The sequence below is a fragment of the Chanodichthys erythropterus genome, chromosome 7 (assembly GCF_024489055.1).
Source record: "Chanodichthys erythropterus isolate Z2021 chromosome 7, ASM2448905v1, whole genome shotgun sequence".
Classification (NCBI taxonomy): Eukaryota; Metazoa; Chordata; class Actinopteri; order Cypriniformes; family Xenocyprididae; genus Chanodichthys; species Chanodichthys erythropterus.
Window position 1 is genome coordinate 42423494 of NC_090227.1, and position 21168 is coordinate 42444661.

A 21168-nucleotide genomic window follows, 5' to 3' on the forward strand; every position below is an offset into this window, starting at 1 on the left:
ACCAGATTTATGCATTTAAATTTAAAATGTACAACATTTTCCACGGGGGGGGGCATGCCCCCGGACCCCCCTAAAGGGACCGATGTCCACCCACCACAGTCTCACAAAATCCTGTGGGAAACACTGCTGTAGTAAACAAAAGAAAAGGAAAAGACATACTTCTGTCAGATTTAAAAAAAAAAATGTATTCTCTGAATAAAGGAAAATACAATAAATAAAGTGCATTTTACATTTTTTCATGTAAATTGTTTTTCGTGTATTACCTTTTGAGTGGTAATACATTTCTTTTCTCTAGACTTTCAGACTGCAGTATCACAGAAGAAGGTTATAAAGCTCTGGCTTCAGCTCTGAGATCAAACCCTTCACACCTGATAGAGCTGGATCTCACAGGAAATGATCCTGGACAATCAGGAGTGAAGGAGCTCAATGATTTACTACAGGATCAGAACTGTCAACTCAAGACACTGAGGTGAGATGTGGTGAAATAATACAACAAAAATGATAATCAGCCAAATCATTTATAAAATTATTCATTAATACAATCTTTTGCAAAGAAAATTGAACATAAAGCATTTGACACTGTTTTCAATTGTGAATCAGATGCTATTTTTAGTTTAGTTAAGATTTTAATTGAATCCTGCTTTATCTTCCCTTCTGCAGGTTTTTGAGTCGTGCTGCAGATGAAGCCTGTCAGTTTGTGAACAGAGTTCTGGGTGAAAATCTGTTACTCCTGAGAGAGCTGAATCTGAGTGAAAATAAACTAGGACCCTCAGGATTGAAGAAACTTGCTGCTGTACTGCCAGATAAACACTGTAAACTCAACACACTGATGTAAGTTTTATTATCATTGCAATACATTTTTTTCTTATAATAGTGAACTTGCTCTTTATTGTGTTATGTATATTTTGTAAGCCTAAAGCTGAATGCCATGTTTGGAAAGGAAATGCTGTGTACTAAGGAGCCCCTAAAGGGAATAAATATGAGTTGGCAGGAAAAATATATTTCAGTGCTTTCTCTATCTTTCTTTGAAGATATAGTTTGGTAATTATACTGTATATATTTAATGGGCATCAGCCATCTCTCCTTACTCTTAATGTGGCAAGTGAAATCTGATGTAATGTAATGTAACAGGCTACTGCTAGCAAGAAGCTAACCACATGTCCCTTTAGGGGTCATGTAGAATGCGTTTTTCATCTTCTGTGCCTTTCCAAATACGGATTAAGGCTTCAGGCACACCCCTAGCCATCATGTCACCAGTAGTTGTCAACTCTTGGTAAATGTGTAGATAAAACTCATAACTATGTTTTCTCTTTTTTTTAGTCTGAATAACAGCAATATCACAGATGAAGATTGTCGTGTTCTGACTGAAGCTTTAAATTCAAACCCATCAAATCTGACAGAGCTGAATCTGAGTGGGACTAAACTCAGAGACTCAGGATTGAAGATCTTCTCTGCGGTGTTCAAGAATGAACAGTGTCAACTGGAAAAGTTGAAGTAAGCTATTTTAAAAAATCTCATAAAATCTCATATTTGTGGATAAAAGTAGTGATTACTAAATATACTAGCCTGTTTAATTGTATGCATCTAGACACCATTTTTATTTTTTGCTTTGTTCTACAGGTTAAACTGCAGCAGTATTACAGCAGAAAGTTGTTCTGTTCTGGCGTCAGCACTTAATTTAAACCTGAAAGAGCTGGAACTGAATGAGAATAATCTAGGAAACTCTGGAGTCACAGAAATCTCCACTCTACTGGGAAATTCACAGTGTACACTGAAGATACTCAGGTTTGAATTTGGTTATTTTAAACATGGGCAGAAATCTTATGTCAGTAATGTCACTTACAGAAATAAAAACTTTTATATAAAAAAAATATTGACAGACACAAGGCTTTTTAAGTACTGAGAATTATGAATATCATAATCCTGTAAAAGAAATTGAATTAGAATTTATTGAATTAGTTAATCTTTAGATTTATAGGAATTTATTTAATTGTTTTTAATTTTTCCTCTAGACTTTCAGAGTGCAGTATCACAGAAGAAGGTTATAAAGCTCTGGCTTCAGCTCTGAGATCAAACCCTTCACACCTGATAGAGCTGGATCTCACAGGAAATGATCCTGGACAATCAGGAGTGAAGGAGCTCAATGATTTACTACAGGATCAGAACTGTCAACTCAAGACACTGAGGTGAGACGTGATGAAAAAATACAAAATATTGTACAGTTTAGGGCTGCACCCTAGTAGTCGACAAAAAGAGGCTTAGTTGACCAAAATTTTATTAGTCGGTAATTTGCAGGGAAAAAAAAAAAACTCCACAGGAAGTGGCAAGTCACACAGTCAACGACAGATCGTTAATGGCTGGTCCTTGTGGTAATTACAGTTGGGCAGGAAATCCACATGCTCGCCTGTCATTATTGACCTCAAATATGTCTTATCATATGTAAGTAATAGCAGCTTTACATTGCAGCTCGCTCAAATGTTAACATAGAAAAATGTGTGAAATTATTTGGTGCATATTCATATGTTTGTGAGTGTGGAAGCTGAATATTAGCGTGCTGCATGACAATTAACATGGAGGTGCCGTTGCGATTACTTGCATTTAACTTAAAATACTCTAATTTTTGGTCATACAGGTAATATTAACACATAATTCAAAACTGTAAAGGGGCTTATTTTATTTGTGCATGCTCAAAATAACAACAAAATGTTCATAAAATAATGAAAACAAACAAGAATGCACTTTCTGCCGTCTCAGTCCCTGTGAACTTGAGTGTGTCAAAAAATAAAATGAAACTCGGTGTATACTTGCATCACAGACATGAGAAATATATTTATAGAAAGCTTGAAATGTCTATTTTGAAATGAATCAATTCAACTGGAAACCAAATATTCTCAGATTATGTAATCCACATGCATATTTTGTCCACTACTGCAGAGGTGACGAATCAGATGAAAACACAGTAAACACTAGTTTATCAATGAATGAATGTTAAGGCAGTCTCCTTGCTGTTATTTTCACGACGCATTCAAAATCATTACTTTTGCCAGTGCGTTTTGTTTCATGTTTATGTGTGGCTATATATTATAGGCTATTAAAGGCTCATGTGTTATATGGTTTATTTATTATTAGTCAACTATTTGCTTAAATTAAATACTACTAGTTGACTAGAAAAATCTTTAGTCAAGGGCATCCCTAGTGCAGATGAGTTATTAGTATAAATATAAATATTACTTCACTAATATGATCTGTTGCATCAAAGTAAATTCAAGACAATAAGATGCTATTTAGTTTTTAACTGAATTGAATCCTGCTTCAACTTCTCTTCTGCAGGTTTTTGGGTCCTGATGCAGATGAAGCCTGTCAGTATGTGAGAGGAATTGTGGGTAAAAACCCGTTACTCCTGAGAGAGCTGAATCTGAGTAAATGTGCACTAGGAGACACACGAGTGAATCAGATCGCTGCTCTACTGAAGGACAAACACTGTAAACTCAACACACTGATGTGAGTACTTTACATGCTTACAAGGACTTGCAGGAGTTGAAATAATAAATCCTCAATCAATTTTAGTCAGCTTTGAAGAAACTCCCCTCAGCTAGCACGTCTTTTTGAATTGACTACCAGCCTTGTCACCTGACCTGAATACTGCACGCTGATTTGCTAAAACGGACTTATCGGTTTCTGTACACAAACAACAAGGGCGCTTGTCGGTTTCTGCTGTTAAACGTGAACTCGCAATGCCTTGATAGTGGACAATACCGGCTTTTCTGACAAAATGGATTTAGGGTTCAGAACATGCTATATGTGGCTATAACACACGGCAGTCAGTTAATTTTATTTAAAAGTGGCGTTTATTGGTTTTTGCAAATTAACTCTTCATTTCGACTATTGTAGTCCAGTCAGGTCAACACCACTGCAGAGTAGAACAGTACCAGCATGAATAACCTTAGACAGAAACAGAGAGAAGTAGCTCCAGCTGCAATGTTCTTCTGCTAGATGTATGCAGTTTAGTTTTTTAACCCCTGGAGCGCCAAAAGTTATATAATTCAGCTTTAATAATAAATAATAATAATTTAATGATAATTAATAATAATTTCTCTTTACTCTTTGTCCAAATGTAATTATTCCAGTAAACAAGTTTCTGTCAGATCATGAAATATATTTTTCTCTTCTCTTTTCTAGACTTTCAGACTGCAATATCAGAGAAGAAGGTTATAAAGCTCTGGCTTCAGCTCTGAGATCAAACCATTCACACCTGATAGAGCTGGATCTCACAGGAAATGATCCTGGACAATCAGGAGTGAAGGAGCTTGATGATTTACTACAGGATCAGAACTGTAAACTAAAGACACTAAGGTGAGATGTGATGAAATAATGAAAAAATGCATAGGGCTGGGCAATATTTTCCACATATCATTCAATATTGATATCTATTTATTTTATAGTACTAATGGGGAAGAAAATGTTCCACATGTTTGTTAGACCATCAAAAAATGTAAATATAGTTTACATACTCCACAAAGTAAGATAACTCTATTTTTTTAATTTCACTACTTTACACTGAGAAATACGGAACCCCTAAAAGGACTGTTGCAAAAGTAAAACATAAACAGGCTATTGCGTGCGCAAGAGAACTTTTTGCGTGATCATGAGAAACTTTGCATGTGTGCAAACATTATGGTGTCAGTATTATGTATACTATGTTTAGTAGGCTAAAACCTATTTCCTTTGGCACCACTGCCATTTTATTAAAGAAAATGAGACTATAGATGTGCATGAATTATTAAAGCTCAATTTGCTCAAATGCTATTGAATAAAGGTGACTTGACTTAACTTGATAGCTCAATAGGGCTGTGAACATTTGCCAAGTTCAAGGGTCCGTAAAAACAGATTGACACAGTAAAATGGACAAAGCATCTCGTTATAAAGGCACTTCAGTAAATAAGGAGCAAGAAAAAATAAGGAGCTGGATTCAGCCTTACACTATAGGAACTGCTCAAACGCACACAGCTGTATCACACAATCAGTCCATTTCACAGCACGGTTTCTCGGCCATCACAGAGGATGTGTTAAAGCTAGAGGTTAGAGGTATACTGCCCTGAAAGCCACAATTTGAGCAAACAGATCTTTAATACTCTTGTTATCTTTATGATAAAATGGCAGTGGTGAGGCAAGAGGTTATAGTATACATAAACCTGACACTGTAATGCTTAATTGCGCACGTAAAACGTTCCTTGTGATAACACAATAGTTTCTTGTGAGAACGCAAAAATTTGGTTGTGCACACCCGAAAGTTACTTGTGAGCATGCAAGCCTGTATATTTTTTATTTTTGCAAAGGTCCCTTTAGGGGCTCTGTAGAGACAAGCAGAACATGCAGACTTTTTAGCATCATACATATGATTGTATATGTAGGCTAAATATAAAAAAAAATCATAGATTTATAATTTCCAATAAATATTGATATTGATCTATTACTCAGCCCTGCTGATGTATCACAGTAAATTCAAGATAAACCATGTCACACTGTTTCCCATCAAATTCAGATCAAAGTTTTTTTCCCTCATGTTTATTTGAGAACTGAACTGAATCCTGCTTCAACTTCCCTTCTGAAGGTTTTTGGGTCCTGCTGCAGATGAAGCCTGTCAGTATGTGAGAGGAATTGTGAGTGACAACCCGTTACTCCTGAGAGAGCTGAATCTGAGTAAATGTGAACTAGGAGACACAAGAGTGCATCAGATCGCTGCTCTACTGCAGGACAAACACTGTAAACTCAACACACTGATGTGAGTTGTATCATTATAACACATTTAATACCTGTGAACCTGTGAACTGAATAATCATCGGATGCTTTTGTAATGTCATTTTGTAGTGTCATCCTCAAGTAAATATTTGTCTCTTTATGCAGTCTGAATAACAGCGATATTACAGCAGAAGGTTGTCGTGTTTTGACTGAAGCTTTAAATTCAAACCCGTCAAATCTGACAGAGCTGAATCTGAGTGGGACTAAACTCAGAGACTCAGGAGTGAAGATCTTCTCGACTCTGTTTGAGAATGAACAATGTAGACTGGAAAAGCTGAAGTAAGTATTTCAGTCAATGTGTTAAAGGCCAACTGCTGCAAGAAAACTGACATTATTTATCTTTATTATTACTAAAACTTTCTTTTCCCTTCTACAGGTTTAACTGCATCAGTATTACAGCAGAAGGTTGTGCTGCTCTGACTAAAGCTTTTATTTCAAACCCTTCAAACCTGATAGAGCTGGATCTGAGTGCAAATAAACTAGGAGACTCTGGAGTAACTCAAATCTCCACTCTACTGGAAAATTCACAGTGTACACTGAAGATAATCAGGTTTGAATTTGCTTAATCTAAACATGAATCAGTATGAAGGCGTGAAGGTCATTATTAACCCTAACCCCCCACCCCAACCAAACCCTAATTATTATTAATAAATTAACACTCTATACGCCAAGTAAGGTGTAATGTACTTAATCTTATCAAAACAATAATTTTTAATAGTATTACCACAGGCCTACTAATAGTACTGAAGTCCTCTGGTTTCATTTTATAGTAAATGCACTCTGTAAGTTGCAAGATGATAGCAGTTGTGTTATAAGTGTTGTGATTGGTCTACTAGCACAGAGCAAGCGGAGAAGAGCTTCCACAGGAATGAAAAAATGCTCTGTTTCAGGGGACACACGGCGTCAAACTGCAACAAAAGTCGTTGCCTATTTGCCACTATTACTGCTGAAGCTTCTCTGACAACGTACATGACAAGCTGCTTCTTCTTCGGCTTTTGCCTTGATACTCAACATGAGTGCAGACACTGCCTACTAGCGGTCTGCATGCACATGGACACGGACAATGATGCATAAGTATAAATGAAAACAGAAGCATAGCCTCCGGCGTAGGTCCGACCCAGAAGTAAAAATCAGTCTTAAGCGAGCCAGTCTCTGAGCCCTCCTTAGTGAAACAGCTATGGTCTTAACCCATTTTCTGAGCTTGCTGTAGAGCTGTTTCCCGATTAAACATCATGGATGCAGCACCACAAGCCTTCTGAACAATAAGAATCAATATAATGACATCCCCTTACTTCAAATTAATAATATATACAACCTTGCTTTGTTCCAGAATTAATCAGTGTTTTTTAATGAATGGTCTATTAACTCCCTCTTAAATGCAGTCTCTTGCTGCAACCTACTGGCAAAACTATGTAACCTGCACTAAAGTTGTTGGTGAATCAATATTAAAATAGAAAATATCATTTATTGAACAATAAGTAAGGGATAATGTACATCCAGCCAGTTGTTATCGCAAAATAAACCCTGAATGGGTGATCAGGACCCCGACGTGAAGCGGAGGGTTCTTGCATCAGCCTGAAGGAGTTTATTCTGAGATAACAACTGGCTAGATGTACATTATCCCACTTATTACACGACTACTTGCCACATAAGTAAATAATTAGACATGAAATAGCGTGGCAAGTTCAAAATAGATGGACATTAAAGAGATACAGTACAGTTATACCACATATTACACTGCATTTCACCACATAAATGATTATGGGAATAAGAGATATTAATCTGAGATTAAACAGATTTAAAATTGTACCTGTTTGTTATCTTATAATCCATTACAGTGAACAAAATGACAGCAGCTGCTTTTGTATGTATTATGACCCGTCTAGGTTTAATCGCAATAAATTAAATAAAAGGAAAAGTGATGCCTTCCCCAGTCGTCAGACCAAAAAAAAACATAGAAAATTGATGGACAAATAAATCACTAGATTCAGGATTCAAGAAAAACGATTAACGTTTTATTAAGATGAAAGAAATTAAGTAATAAACATTTGAAAGTTTCCAGGATAACTTAAACCAGTGGGTGCATAAACTTCAGGAAGACCCAAGGCCCAAAATAACAAACAAAACGGGTAATAAAAAAAGAATATCCAAAATAACTTCCCTCAACGTATCAAAATAAAATACAACAAATTACCCTTACTACACTAGCAAAACAGAGCGAACTTAGTTTCAAAAGAAAAGGGCAGGTCATCCCTACAGAACACCTTCACTGTAAACCAAATAAAACATAACATAATCAAAGTTAATGCACAACATAAAAAGGTGGTCTGGCGGCTGGAGAGAAGGCAGGAGAGGTGCGACTGGCCCGAAGCCGCAACAGCTCGCCGGCAGGAAACGGAAGAGATGGTTTTAAACCCTCGCTCAGTAATTGTAACCCATCTCCCGGCAGAGAGAGGTGGAGCCATCCCGTGATATCCCGCTTGACAGAAACAAAACAAAAAGAACACACACACACAAAAATAACAATAAACCAAATAAACTATATACAGGATTACACAGTTCCGTAACAGTATGAAACAAGAGAGGGCGAGTCCGCGATGCCGGGTGGCATAATTAAATAACTGTACACAAAATATTGACTTGACTGAGTTTTAATATTTTATTAGCTCACCAAACGCAAAATTTCCATGAGGAAAAACCATTCTTAGCAAGCATATAGCGCTGCAGACTTCAGTAACCGGAGGAGCCCATGTTATCTGTTTTTAGCGGTTGTTATCGGGGAGTAACATAGTGCTGGATGGCGCAATTGACCAATCAGAATCAAGTATTCCACAGAGCTATGTAATAATAGACATTATAAACTTTGTATTTAACATGTATTATTAAATATTATATATATTTAATATTATATATATTAAATATTAAATATATTTTCTTCTGTTATGACATCTTTTAATAAGAATTGTAATGGAAGTGAATGTCCTATTTGCTCTTCTATGCACTGAAAGTTCATTTAATTCATTTCCATTCTTGTTAGAGTGCAGCAGAATGCATCATTTACATGTTTAAATCACAAAATTTTTCCCAGACCCCCCACAGTGATTACATTCATAAACCTGTCACCTTTTTCACCTTCTGTGAGTTTGCAGGTCTGTTATTAATGGAGTAATTATTACAGTTTTAAGACTATTTGTCTCTTTTTGTCTTCTTCTAGACTTTCAGACTGCAGTATCAGTGAAGAAGGTTATAAAGCTCTGGCTTCAGCTCTGAGATCAAACCATTCACACCTGGTAGAGCTGGATCTCACAGGAAATGATCCTGGACAATCAGGAGTGAAGGAGCTCAATGATTTACTACAGGATCAGAACTGTAAACTCAAGACACTGAGGTGAGATGTGATGAAATAATACAAAAATTATATTCAGGCAATTTATTTATATAAAGATTATTTCACTAACATAAAATGAACCATTTCACAAACATATTCATATGTTATTTTTCCTTAGATCAAGTTAAAGAACTTATTTGTACCCTCCTGCTGCTTCTTATCTGCAGGTTTTTGGGTCCTGATGCAGATGAAGCCTGTCAGTTTGTGACTGGAGTTGTGGGTAAAAACCCGTTACTCCTGAGAGAGCTGAATCTGTGTGGACGTAAACTAGGAGACACACGAGTAAATCAATTCGCTGCTTTATTGAAGGACAAACACTGTAAACTCAACACACTGACGTGAGTATTTCACATGGTTTTATACTTCACAAAAAAAAATTGTTACATTTTTAAAGTCTAATAAAAGACTGTCATTGCTCTTTAAAGTTTTTGAGGATTGAAATTAGTTGATATAAATTTATCCTTCTGTTACAGTATTGTGAATTGTGACTGAAATAAACTGAAGAATGTTTCCTGTCTTTGTTTTGTTTCTCTTCAGGCTGAATAATAACAGTATTACAGCAGAAGGTTGTGCTGCTCTGACTTCAGCATTTAATTCAAACCCTTCAAACCTGATAGAGCTGGATCTGAGTGGAAATAAACTAGGAAACTCAGGAATGAAGAAGATCTGTCCTCTTTTGGAAAATACACAATGCAAAATGGAAAAACTGAAGTGTGTATATTTAAATCTACATTTTTGTATAACAATATACATTTGTAAATGTTAGGGGTGTGATGAGATTTCTCGTCGAGGTGAAAAGCTGTCTTGTGAGTGATATTGCCATGACAGAGTATGAGGGTGACATTAGTATGGAATATGCCACCGCTACGTTTACATTATGCCTCCACTGTCATTTTACTTTTTATAGGAATAAAAACTATTTAATTCAGCTGGATAACGGTCGCCGCCGCTCCCTATTCACAGAGTACATGCAATCGAAAAAACGAAAGTAAACACAAGTGCGCATTCAAGTGCGATTTCAATACCCCGCATTTTGAAAGCGGCTCCCTGATGCATGCAAATATCCTCCCAATATGAAAGCTATCTTAGGCTGGGCTGTGTTGTTGTAACCATACTTCAGCTCCGTATCATGCTTGAAGAAAAATTTGGTCTCTATTTGCACTTTGTATATTCTGAGAGACTTTGATTATGGTTGCACAACTAAGGGAAAACTGTTATTCATTTTTATGGTAACACTTAATAAGGTTTCATTAGTTAACATTAGTTAACCACTTTAGTTATAAACTAAGAAAGAACAATACTTCTACAGCATTTATTAATCTCAATGTTAATTTAAACATTTAGTAATACATTATTAAAATCAAGAGTTGCATTTGTTAACATAAGTTAATGCACTGTGAACTAACAGTGAATGACTTTTTATTAACTAACATTAGCAAAGATTAATAAATAATGTAGCAAATGTATTGCTCATTGTTAGTTCATGTTACATTAATGTTAACAAATGAACCTTATTGTAAAGTGTTACCATTTTCTTATTCTATAGTTTTATTTCTATGATCAATTTGTGGAAAGGAGTTCAGTTAGGAGGTCAAAAGGTCTAGAAGCTCATAAATCATGTACAGTTCTAAGGTCTGAAGAGACTCATATGAAATCATACAGGAGTGAAGTCAGTCAGTTGAGATTGTGGCAAAACCTTTTACAGTGCTTGAGAATTGTTGTCTTTTACTGCTTATGATAATTCATAATCAGAAAGAACTGAAATGACATTCATTACAAGATTAGTTAAAATATTTCAAATGTACCTGCAGACTAATTATCTAGTCATGTATTTCGTCAAAATACTGTGTAAAAATCTTGTCTCTTCTCATTCTCGTAAACTTAATCTCATGTCTCGTCTCGTCTCGTGAGCTACCTGTCTTGTCACACCCCTAGTAAATGTCCTATCTGATTAGATTAATTTATAGGCTGAAATTTTAATTTCAGTACATGCATCACTATGTATTTTACTAGATACTGTAATTGACTGTAAAGTATTATGTAAACGAGAATTAGATCATGTTGTTCTAAGTGGTTTGATGTTAGGTGGTTCAGATGTTATTAATAAAGCCCAGGACTAGTATGATAATCTGTGTTCTAACAAAGAATAAACAAACTTTTTTTAAATAGACTTTCAAACTGCAGTATCACAGAAGAAGGTTATAAAGCTCTGGCTTCAGCTCTGAGATCAAACCCTTCACACCTGATAGAGCTGGATCTGAGTGGAAATAAACTAGGAAACTCGGGAATGAAGAAGATCTGTCATCTGTTGAAAAATACACAATGCGGATTGACAAAACTGAAGTGTGTATATTCATTTATGTACTATTCTGCATGTTTATGTTAATTTATTAAAGTTATTAAATTAGATTATCTAAAAAAAAATGTGATTGAAAAAAGACCTGATGCCAAAATTTCAGTTTTACTACTTTTTAAATTTACACTATGACTATGTGGCTAATATTCTGCCTAACATCTCTTTTTGTGTTTAGTGAAGAAAATACATTTTGAAACAACATGGACAAAATCCAAAAATTATGGAATTTCATTTTTTTGGAGAACTATTTAATAAGATTAGGTTATTAAAGTTATTTAATTTAATTTGGTTTTGGTTGATGCATATATTGTATTTATATCTGAGGCCAGATATTTATATTTGTATTTATATTTTAATGCCAATTTAAAATAAAAACATATTGCTATACTTTTTTGCACACACTATGGCAATAATTTATTCATAATTTGTCTAATTTGTCAGAAGCCATTCATAAATCCCATTAGGGATAAAATAATCTGTTTCTCCACAAAGAATAGCAACAACTGTTTTTTTTTTTGTTTTGTTTTGTTTTGTTTTTTCTCTAGACTTTCAGACTGCAGTATCAGAGAAGAAGGTTATAAAGCTCTGGCTTCAGCTCTGAGATCAAACCCTTCACACTTGATAGAGCTGGATCTCACAGGAAATGATCCTGGACAATCAGGAGTGAAGGAGCTCAATGATTTACTACAGGGTGACTCCTGTAAATTAACCATCAGGTGATTAAAACCTTTAAATATTTAATAAAATTGTACTTTTAAAATAACCTGAAGCCATGCTGCAACAAAACAATAATCAGTTGATTTTCATGTCTTGTATTGATCCATTGTTTATTAATAACATCACATACTATGGAAGATTAAAATTGGCAAGATTATGTATTTGTTTTACATAAGCACTAAACTTATATAAACAGCACTATCAGTTACTACACTTATGCGTTTATTAAAACGATAATGATTTTATATTTCCTTAAACAGTAAAACTTGTATATTTATTTCCACAATGCAATAAACATGAAGGCATCACATAATATTCCAGTAAACATTAGTTTAGTAGGGATTGCTGCTTATCTCCAATTTTAGTATTTTTAGTTCATTTTTCACACAAAAAATAATTTTGTTTACATGTACTAATAGCAAGTTCTCTTCCATCAATACAAACTGAAAAATATATTTGATATTTATAAAAAATTATACATTAAAGAAAAAAATTCTATATATGTTCTTATTTGATTGTCACAGAAAAAAAAACTCTTTGCAGCCTTATGTAAGCATTTGTTTATGGTTATAAAGCTAAAACTTAAAAGGAATGCTTTAGAAACAAATTCCAAATGGAACATCACACTAGAGTTGGGATCATTTGAATTTTAGAAATTTCAGTTCCGATTCTGCTTATCGATTAAAATTTTAATCAACTCCTAGTTTCAATTCCAAAAAGGTAAAAAAATAAATTAAAATAATATTCACATTCTAGTCTTTTTCCAATATGTTATATTGCAGCTGAAAACCATGAACAAAAATCTAAAGGCTAAAGAACTCAGAGAAGGAATTTTTTGCCTATGGTTTTAACAAAAATACCACAGCAAAAACAACTAGCCCAACTAATTTAAATTTCAAGCATTATTAAAGACACACACAGCAATTAAATAAGAACAAATGAACACATTAGCAATAACACAAATAAATACAACCAAAAGATACAAATGTTTAAGATTTTCAGATATTCAGGTAGAGAAACTGTAATCAAATGTAAGATATGAATTACAAAATCAGTTACAAAAAAAGTTATTCAGTCAGCTTGAATGGTTTAAAATCGCATTAAAATCCACAGAATTTAAATTTTAATTTAATTTGATTCCTGACCTGAATTGGAATTGATTTTCGGTTCACACTCATACATACTAGTGGGAATGATCAATATATTTTCTATATTTGATTTATAACTCCACTCTTACCCATAAGCAGGTTGGGAGCGGCAAAATGTATAAAATTATAACAAGATTATCTAATCTAAACTTGTTGTCGTCTTGCTGTAGGTTTTTGAAAAGTCCTGCTGCGCAGGAAGCATGTGAGTATCTCACTAAAGTTCTGAGTGAAAGTCCATTATTACTGACAGAACTGGATCTGAGTGAAGATAAATTAGGAGATCTGGATGGAGAGAAGCTCTCTGCTCTTTTGATGGACTCTCATAGTAAAGTGGAGAAAATCAAGTGAGTGAACATGATTTTATACTCTATAACTTCTGTTTATTCATTATAAAGGACTGTCAGTCACATGTGTGAGCAGATATGAAGAGCTGTTGGTCTGATGTGTGTTTAATATATACTGAATAATAAATAATGCTGTTTTGTATTTAGGTTGAATAATTGTAAGCAGACACAGAAAAGCTGTTCAGTTCTAGCTACTGTTCTCTCCTCCAAAACCATCCTGAAAGAGCTGAACCTGAACAACAGCTGTCTGCTGGACTCAGGAGTCAAACAGATCTGTGAGGGACTGAAGAAATCAACACTGAAGATACTCAAGTGAGTACAGTTCACCATAAACTGCTGTTCATTCAGACTGACATTTTTTTTTTCTCTTTTATGGAGAGGTGTTATTTTTTCCATTTCACTATTAAAAAAAAAAAAGAAAAAAATGGCCAACCAATAAGATTCACACTTTGTTAACATGCCCACAGCAGTTGCTGATATATATAACACACTGCCTTGGTGGCTCACTGACTCTTTTACTAAGTGACATCGGATAGCAGGGGAGGAATCTGGAATAGGGTTTGTTGATTGATATTGAGCAGCTCTAGTTTCGTTTGATAAATTCCATTCAATAAAAAAATCTGAATAGGATTGGTTAAATAGGATGAATTGTTTGAAAACATGTAAATACTCTTTTTCACAGCCTAGGTGGAGTTTTTTGTTTGGGTCCCACTTTATATTAAGTGGCCTTAACTGCTATGTACTTACATTTAAATTAATAATTTGATACAAATGCACTTATTGTGTACATACATGTTTTTACATTGTACTTATATTTTAAAAACACCTGCATGTAATTGCATCTGTAATTAATTTCTGTAATTACATTTATAATTACACTGTTGACCCATCTATTACGCCCCGCGTATAGGGGCAGTCGATAACTCCAAGCGGGCATAATAAAAAAAGAAAGGTTGTGGTAATGGAATCCCAGTTTCATATCACTCCGGTCGATAATCAAACAAATACACTAATTAAGGTATATAATTAAATTTATTAAAGATAACATAACAGGGAAAAGAGAGCATCTCTTCAGGGTGTCCAAAGGCCAAAATAACAAACAAAACAACTCTAGAAAAGAAAAGGAGAAAGGGATTAAATAACCTACATGAACATAAAAATAAGATACATTTACCTTCCCTAACTCCCTAACGAAAAACAAAGTACAAACCAAGATATCAAAATAAATAGGCAGGACACCCCTACGCTCCACGTTCTTAAAGGGTAACTTCAGAAACAATAGAACATGGTCAACAGGTTGTTCAAAAGGCACATTTTCTCTAAAAGTTTGATCATCGGCCGGAGGAGGGATCCAGGAGCTCCCAACCCAAACGCAGCCGAACCAGAAATGAGCTCCCTGTTGAACGCCAGCAGCGTCCTTATAAAGACCACGCCTCCACCAATAGAGAGAGAGGAGATCATCATTGGACAACCTATTGGAGCACAGGCAAAGCAAGAGGAAAAAGAAAAAACACATACCAAATACAAGAACGCAGGTCGTAACACTCCCACACCCAATGAATCTACATGTAGATTTACTCAAAACTGAACGACCGCGATAGTGCATCAGCAAGCACATTATCTTTACCTTTTTTGTAACAAATTTCCAGGTTAAAATCCTGGACAAAAAGTGACCATCGCATAATGCGTTGATTAGAATTCTTCATTCGGGACAAGAAGATTAATGGGTTATGATCGGTAAACACGCTCACAGGGAGGGAACTAGAACCAATATATACCTCAAAATGCTGTAAAGCCATTAACAAGGCCAACACCTCCTTCTCAATGGTACTGTAATTTAGTTGATGTTTCAAGAATTTCTTTGAGAAATACCCAACAGGATGCTCCACTCCATTCTCATCATCCTGCAGCAGGACAGCACCGGCTCCAGTCATACTCGCATCAACATCCAACTTAAAGGAACACTCGTACCGTGGAGCAGCCAAGACTGGAGCGCTACACAAGAGCGTTTTAACAGAATCAAATGCAGTTTGACACTCATCAGTCCACTCAAAGTTCTGTGAAATACGTAGCATATTAGTTAAGGGCAACACAACATCGGAGAAATTTTTGCAAAATCCTCGGTAATACCCAGTCATTCCTAAAAATCTTCTGAGTTCACGTTTCGTGCGGGGTACTGCAAAATCTGCAATAGCTTGCACTTTCAGAGCGACAGGTCGGACTTGTCCCTGCCCAACCTGTTTCCCTAAATAGGTGACAGTTGCTTTGCCAAACTCACTTAACTAAATTAAGAGTGAGGGACGCCTTAAACAACCGATCAAATACAACCCTTAAAGTTGTTAGGTGCTCCTCCCAAGTATTCGAATAAACAACGATGTCGTCTAAATAAGCTTTACAGTTTTGAACCCCGTTCAGCACTTTATTCATCAAGCGCTGAAACGTAGCCAGAGCGTTGCGCAATCCGAAAGCCATCACCCTGTAATTCAGAAAATCATCCGGCGTAACAAAAGCAGATATTTCGGCCGCACGCTCCGTCAAGGGAACTTGCCAATATCCCTTCAGTAGATCTAACTTCGTGACGAAGCGCGCAGAGCCTACCTTATCAATGCAATCCTCCATTAATGGGAGGGGAAACGAATCTTGTTTTGTCACGGCATTCACTTTCCGGTAATCCGTGCAAAATCGTTGTGTGCCGTCAGATTTCGGAACTAGTAAGCACGGCGAGCTCCAGGCGCTAGAGCTGGACACTGCGAGACCATTCTCAACAAGGTATTTTACCTCGGACTCCATAATTTTACGTTTAACCGGGTTCACTCTGTAAGCACTTTGTTTAATGGGTGGATGATCACCTACATCAATATCGTGTTCCAGGACTTGAGTGCGAGTGGGAACATCTGAGAACAATCCTAAGAAAGAATTTATCAACTTTATTATGTCAGTTTGCTGAGGGTCAGATAGATGTATCAAATGAGAGCTTAAGCTCTCCAAAATCTTGGAATTATTCAGTCTACCACCTGAAACTTAGGTATTATGCAAGCTCAGCCCATCTTCATCGACATCACTGTCAGAAACAATCTCCACTGAAGCTACAGGAGTGATACCGGAGCTTTTTGACTCTAGATCTTCCTCACGACTAACATAGAGCTTCAGCATGTTTACATGACACACACGAGTCTTTCTCTGGCAATCAGGAGTTCGAACAACATAATTCGTGTCACTCAGCTTCTTATCAATGACGTACGGTCCAGAGAATTTAGCTTGCAATGCAGCACCCAAAACCTGCACCTGTTTGAACAGACGAGACATGAAATTAGTTCCCTGATCCGTTTGGACCACTCGAGGGAAACCAAAGGTAGAAAAGAACATAACCAGAGCTTTCACCACTGCCTTCGCTTTTAATGAACATAACGGTACCGCCTCCGGATAGCGTGTAGTCGTGCACATAAGCGTAAGCAAGTAAACATGTCCAGACCTTGTTCGCGGTAATGGCCCAACACAGTCCAAAATTACTTGCGCAAAGGGCTCTCCCAATACAGGGATAGGGTTAAGAGGTGCGGGCTGAATTACTTGGTTAGGTTTTCCTACGACCTGGCATACGTGGCACGAACGACAATACTGCACCACGTCAGATTTAATACCAGGCCAGAAAAAATAACGCAAAATTCGTTGGTACGTTTTAGTAATGCCCAAATGTCCAGCGACATTATCATGAGCCACACTCAAAACCTGGTTGCGTAAGCATTTAGGCACGACCAGTTGGTAAACCGCATCCCAACCCAAACCATCCGACCTTGAAGGACTCCACTTTCTTTTTAACACATCGCCGTCCCAAAAATAACCAACAGGTTTGTTTTCAATACCCTTTAATGTTACCGCAACAGTTCTGCAACGCAATAAAGAAGGGGCTTCCTTCTGTTTAACAGAAATCAGAACCTTATCAGCGGACAGCGGCCACTCTGATTTCGTTTCAGCACTACCACTCATGGACAGCGACTCAGGTTCGGGCAGCTCAGGTTTCAGAACAGAACCCTCACCTTTAACTTTGTCGTCGGTTGCAAAAAAGGAATCAGAAATATCGATGGAATCACCAAACTTACGGGCTTGAGCGCGCGTAACTACACACGCAGTGAAAACTGTAGGGAATTCTGATGCTAACTCACCGGAAGTAACAGAACCATACACAGGGTTTTCAATGACTTCGGGGACTGGGAGTACCTTTTCCCCAGCTAAATCATTACCTACAATTAAGGCAATACCACTCACAGGCAGTTTGTGACGCACTGCCAACTTTACAAAGCCTGTTACTAAACCGGATCGAATGTACACGTTATGTAACGGTACCTTCAACACGCCCAATTCAATTCCTTGAATAAGGACATCAGATCCACAATAACTCTTCAAAGAAAAAGGTAATGCACTGGCTAACACAAATGACTGATTGGCCCCTGTATCACGCAACATAGTTACGGGAACTAAACCTTCTTCAGGTCCACTAAGAGAAACCATCCCCTGACACACAAAAGGATCATATGCTGCGTCAATATCCAACCTCAGTTTCTCACTAAATTTCTGAACAAAGGCAACACTTTTAGTGACCTTCCCTTTATTCTTCTTTTTCAATGAGGGACATGCCGCAATCAAGTGACCAAGCTCGTGGCAGTAAAAACATTCCCGAGCTTCTACAGGTGTTACCGGTCTAGGCGATTTCGTGGTTTTAGCACTTTTCTCTGGGGACATAGGAGAACATACTTCACGCCGTGCAACAAACGCACTTTTGTGAGTCAAAGTAAACTCATCTGCGCAAACGGCTGCCTCAGCCAGGGTCGAAACCTTCTTTTCATTTAAATAAATAACAATTTTGTCCGGCAATGAATTCTTAAAATCTTCGACCAAAATCAACTCACGAAGTTGTTCAAAGTTAGCGACTCTACTGGAATTACACCACTTATCAAAAAGCACACCCTTCTCCCGAGCGTACTCTACATAAGTTTGACTGGCGATTTTCACATGAGAACGAAACTTTTGCCTATATGCTTCCGGCACTAGTTCGTAGGCCTTCAACACAGCACTTTTAAGTTTATCATAATCCAAGCTGTCCGCAACAGACAAAGTGGAACAGACCTCCTGGGCTTTACCAGTTAATTTACACTGTATCATGAGAGGCCAAACCTCCCTCGGCCAACGCAGTGCCGCCGCTATACGTTCAAAAGCGCCGAAATACGAGTCCACCTCATTATCCCTAAATGTAGGTACAAGAGTAAGATGGCGACTAACATCAAAATCATCAAACCTACCAGAGGTTCCAGACAGAGGCACGAAAGGTGGAGTTGTATCGACATTAGAAGGAGGAGCAATTGGAGACTTAACTGAACCTACAGACACACGGCCAGATTGCGTCTCCAATTCGCATTGCCTAAAACGTAGAAGTTGAGTTGTATGCTCCTGACGTTTAATCTCGAGGTCTAACTGCTTTAATTGGATCGCTAATTTCAAATCTTCCGAATTCACACCACTAAGTGAACGCAACATAGGATCAGACCCCGAAGCAATAACATTAACTTCGTCACCTGCCCCATTCATATCAGCATTAGCAATAGGCCTAGGATATAAAATACCCTGCTGTACTAACGCCGCGTCAACTACATCTCGCACTACGTTTTTCTTAGCAGTTTTCCCGGATGAGCCCCCAATTATTACGCCCCGCGTCTAGGGGCAGTCGATAACTCCAAGCGGGCATAATAAAAAAAGAAAGGTTGTGGTAATGGAATCCCAGTTTCATATCACTCCGGTCGATAATCAAACAAATACACTAATTAAGGTATATAATTAAATTTATTAAAGATAACATAACAGGGAAAAGAGAGCATCTCTTCAGGGTGTCCAAAGGCCAAAATAACAAACAAAACAACTCTAGAAAAGAAAAGGAGAAAGGGATTAAATACCTACATGAACATAAAAATAAGATACATTTACCTTCCCTAACTCCCTAACGAAAAACAAAGTACAAACCAAGATATCAAAATAAATAGGCAGGACACCCCTACACTCCACGTTCTTAAAGGGTAACTTCAGAAACAATAGAACATGGTCAACAGGTTGTTCAAAAGGCACATTTTCTCTAAAAGTTTGATCATCGGCCTGAGGAGGGATCCAGGAGCTCCCAACCCAAACGCAGCCGAACCAGAAATGAGCTCCCTGTTGAACGCCAGCAGCGTCCTTATAAAGACCACGCCTCCACCAATAGAGAGAGAGGAGATCATCATTGGACAACCTATTGGAGCACAGGCAAAGCAAGAGGAAAAAGAAAAAACACATACCAAACACAAGAACGCAGGTCGTAACACATCCCTTAACCCTGACCCCCACCCTTAAACCTACCCATACCACCAAAGCTTTCCCTAACCTTACCCGTATCCCACCTCAATAGCAGCAAAAGTGTTTTGCAATTCAATATGTACAAATAAGTACATTGTACTTATTTTTTGATGCAAGTACATAGTAGTTAAGGCCACTTAATATAAAGTGGGACCTTTGTTTGTTTACCAAATGTGCTTTCAAATGCAGAGATAAGGTGCATTTTTAGTCTTGTTCTATGTTTCAAGTTCATTTTTTTCTTTAAGCTTCAAAATATGTGGAAGCCTTAACTGATGCAGATATTAAAAGCTGTCATGTGTGCTTACATGTTTACATGGAGACTGTAAATGATGCCTTTACATATAAACAACAAAAACACATATTTGTGAAAATAGTGCCATCATGCGTATGCGTACTATGTGTTCACGCATGTGTATGATATTTTGATTATTGACTTCACAGTGATGAATTAATCTTAAATGCAATGTTAATTTAAATTAGTGTTTTTATTTTCTGTAGACTTTCAGACTGCAGTATCACAGAAGAAGGTTATAAAGCTCTGGCTTCAGCTCTGAGATCAAACCCTTCACACCTGATAGAGCTGGATCTCACAGGAAATGATCCTGGACAATCAGGAGTGAAGGAGCTCAATGATTTACTACAGGATCAGAACTGTCAACTCAAGAGACTGAGGTGCGTGTTCTTCAAATAATAGCGTTCAACAGTCCTAAAACCATTTTAGGTGGACAAGTCAAAAAACAATGATAAAAGCTTTGAAATGACTGATGCTCTTTCACAACACTGTGAGTATAAATCACTATATAGCAGGTAATAACAGCATACTTCTACTTTGTCCAGGTTGTTACAAAGTCCTGATGCAGAAAAAGCCTGTAAATATCTGACTGAAGATCTTCACAATGAAAACCCATTACTCCTGAGAGAGCTGAATCTGAGTGGACATAAACTAGGAGACACACGAGTGAATCAGATCACTGCTCTACTGCAGGATAAACACTGTAAACTCAACACACTGATGTGAGTATTGTGTTCATATATTATTGT

The 21168-nt window shown here is 36.9% G+C and overlaps 2 protein-coding genes across 4 annotated transcripts in view; both read left to right on the forward strand.

Annotated features, from left to right (window-relative positions):
- The window catches only part of LOC137023479 (protein NLRC5-like), a 93348-nt gene that overhangs the window by 37923 nt on the left and 34257 nt on the right, over positions 1 to 21168 (forward strand). For all 3 annotated transcript variants that reach the window (XM_067390644.1, XM_067390642.1, XM_067390643.1), the window contains 6 exons: positions 296 to 469; positions 661 to 831; positions 1321 to 1494; positions 1621 to 1785; positions 2013 to 2186; positions 3331 to 3501. In XM_067390644.1, the coding sequence (XP_067246745.1) occupies positions 296 to 469; positions 661 to 831; positions 1321 to 1494; positions 1621 to 1785; positions 2013 to 2186; positions 3331 to 3501 (1029 nt within the window). The remainder of the gene's footprint in view (positions 1 to 295; positions 470 to 660; positions 832 to 1320; positions 1495 to 1620; positions 1786 to 2012; positions 2187 to 3330; positions 3502 to 21168) is intronic.
- LOC137023533 (ribonuclease inhibitor-like) lies at positions 4477 to 21145 on the forward strand. Its single transcript, XM_067390732.1, has 13 exons — positions 4477 to 4492; positions 5612 to 5782; positions 5905 to 6078; positions 6176 to 6349; positions 9014 to 9187; positions 9355 to 9525; positions 9725 to 9898; positions 11357 to 11530; positions 12089 to 12259; positions 13579 to 13752; positions 13900 to 14064; positions 20626 to 20799; positions 20965 to 21145. Coding segments are annotated over exons 1-13 (2079 nt in total). The 5' UTR covers positions 4477 to 4490.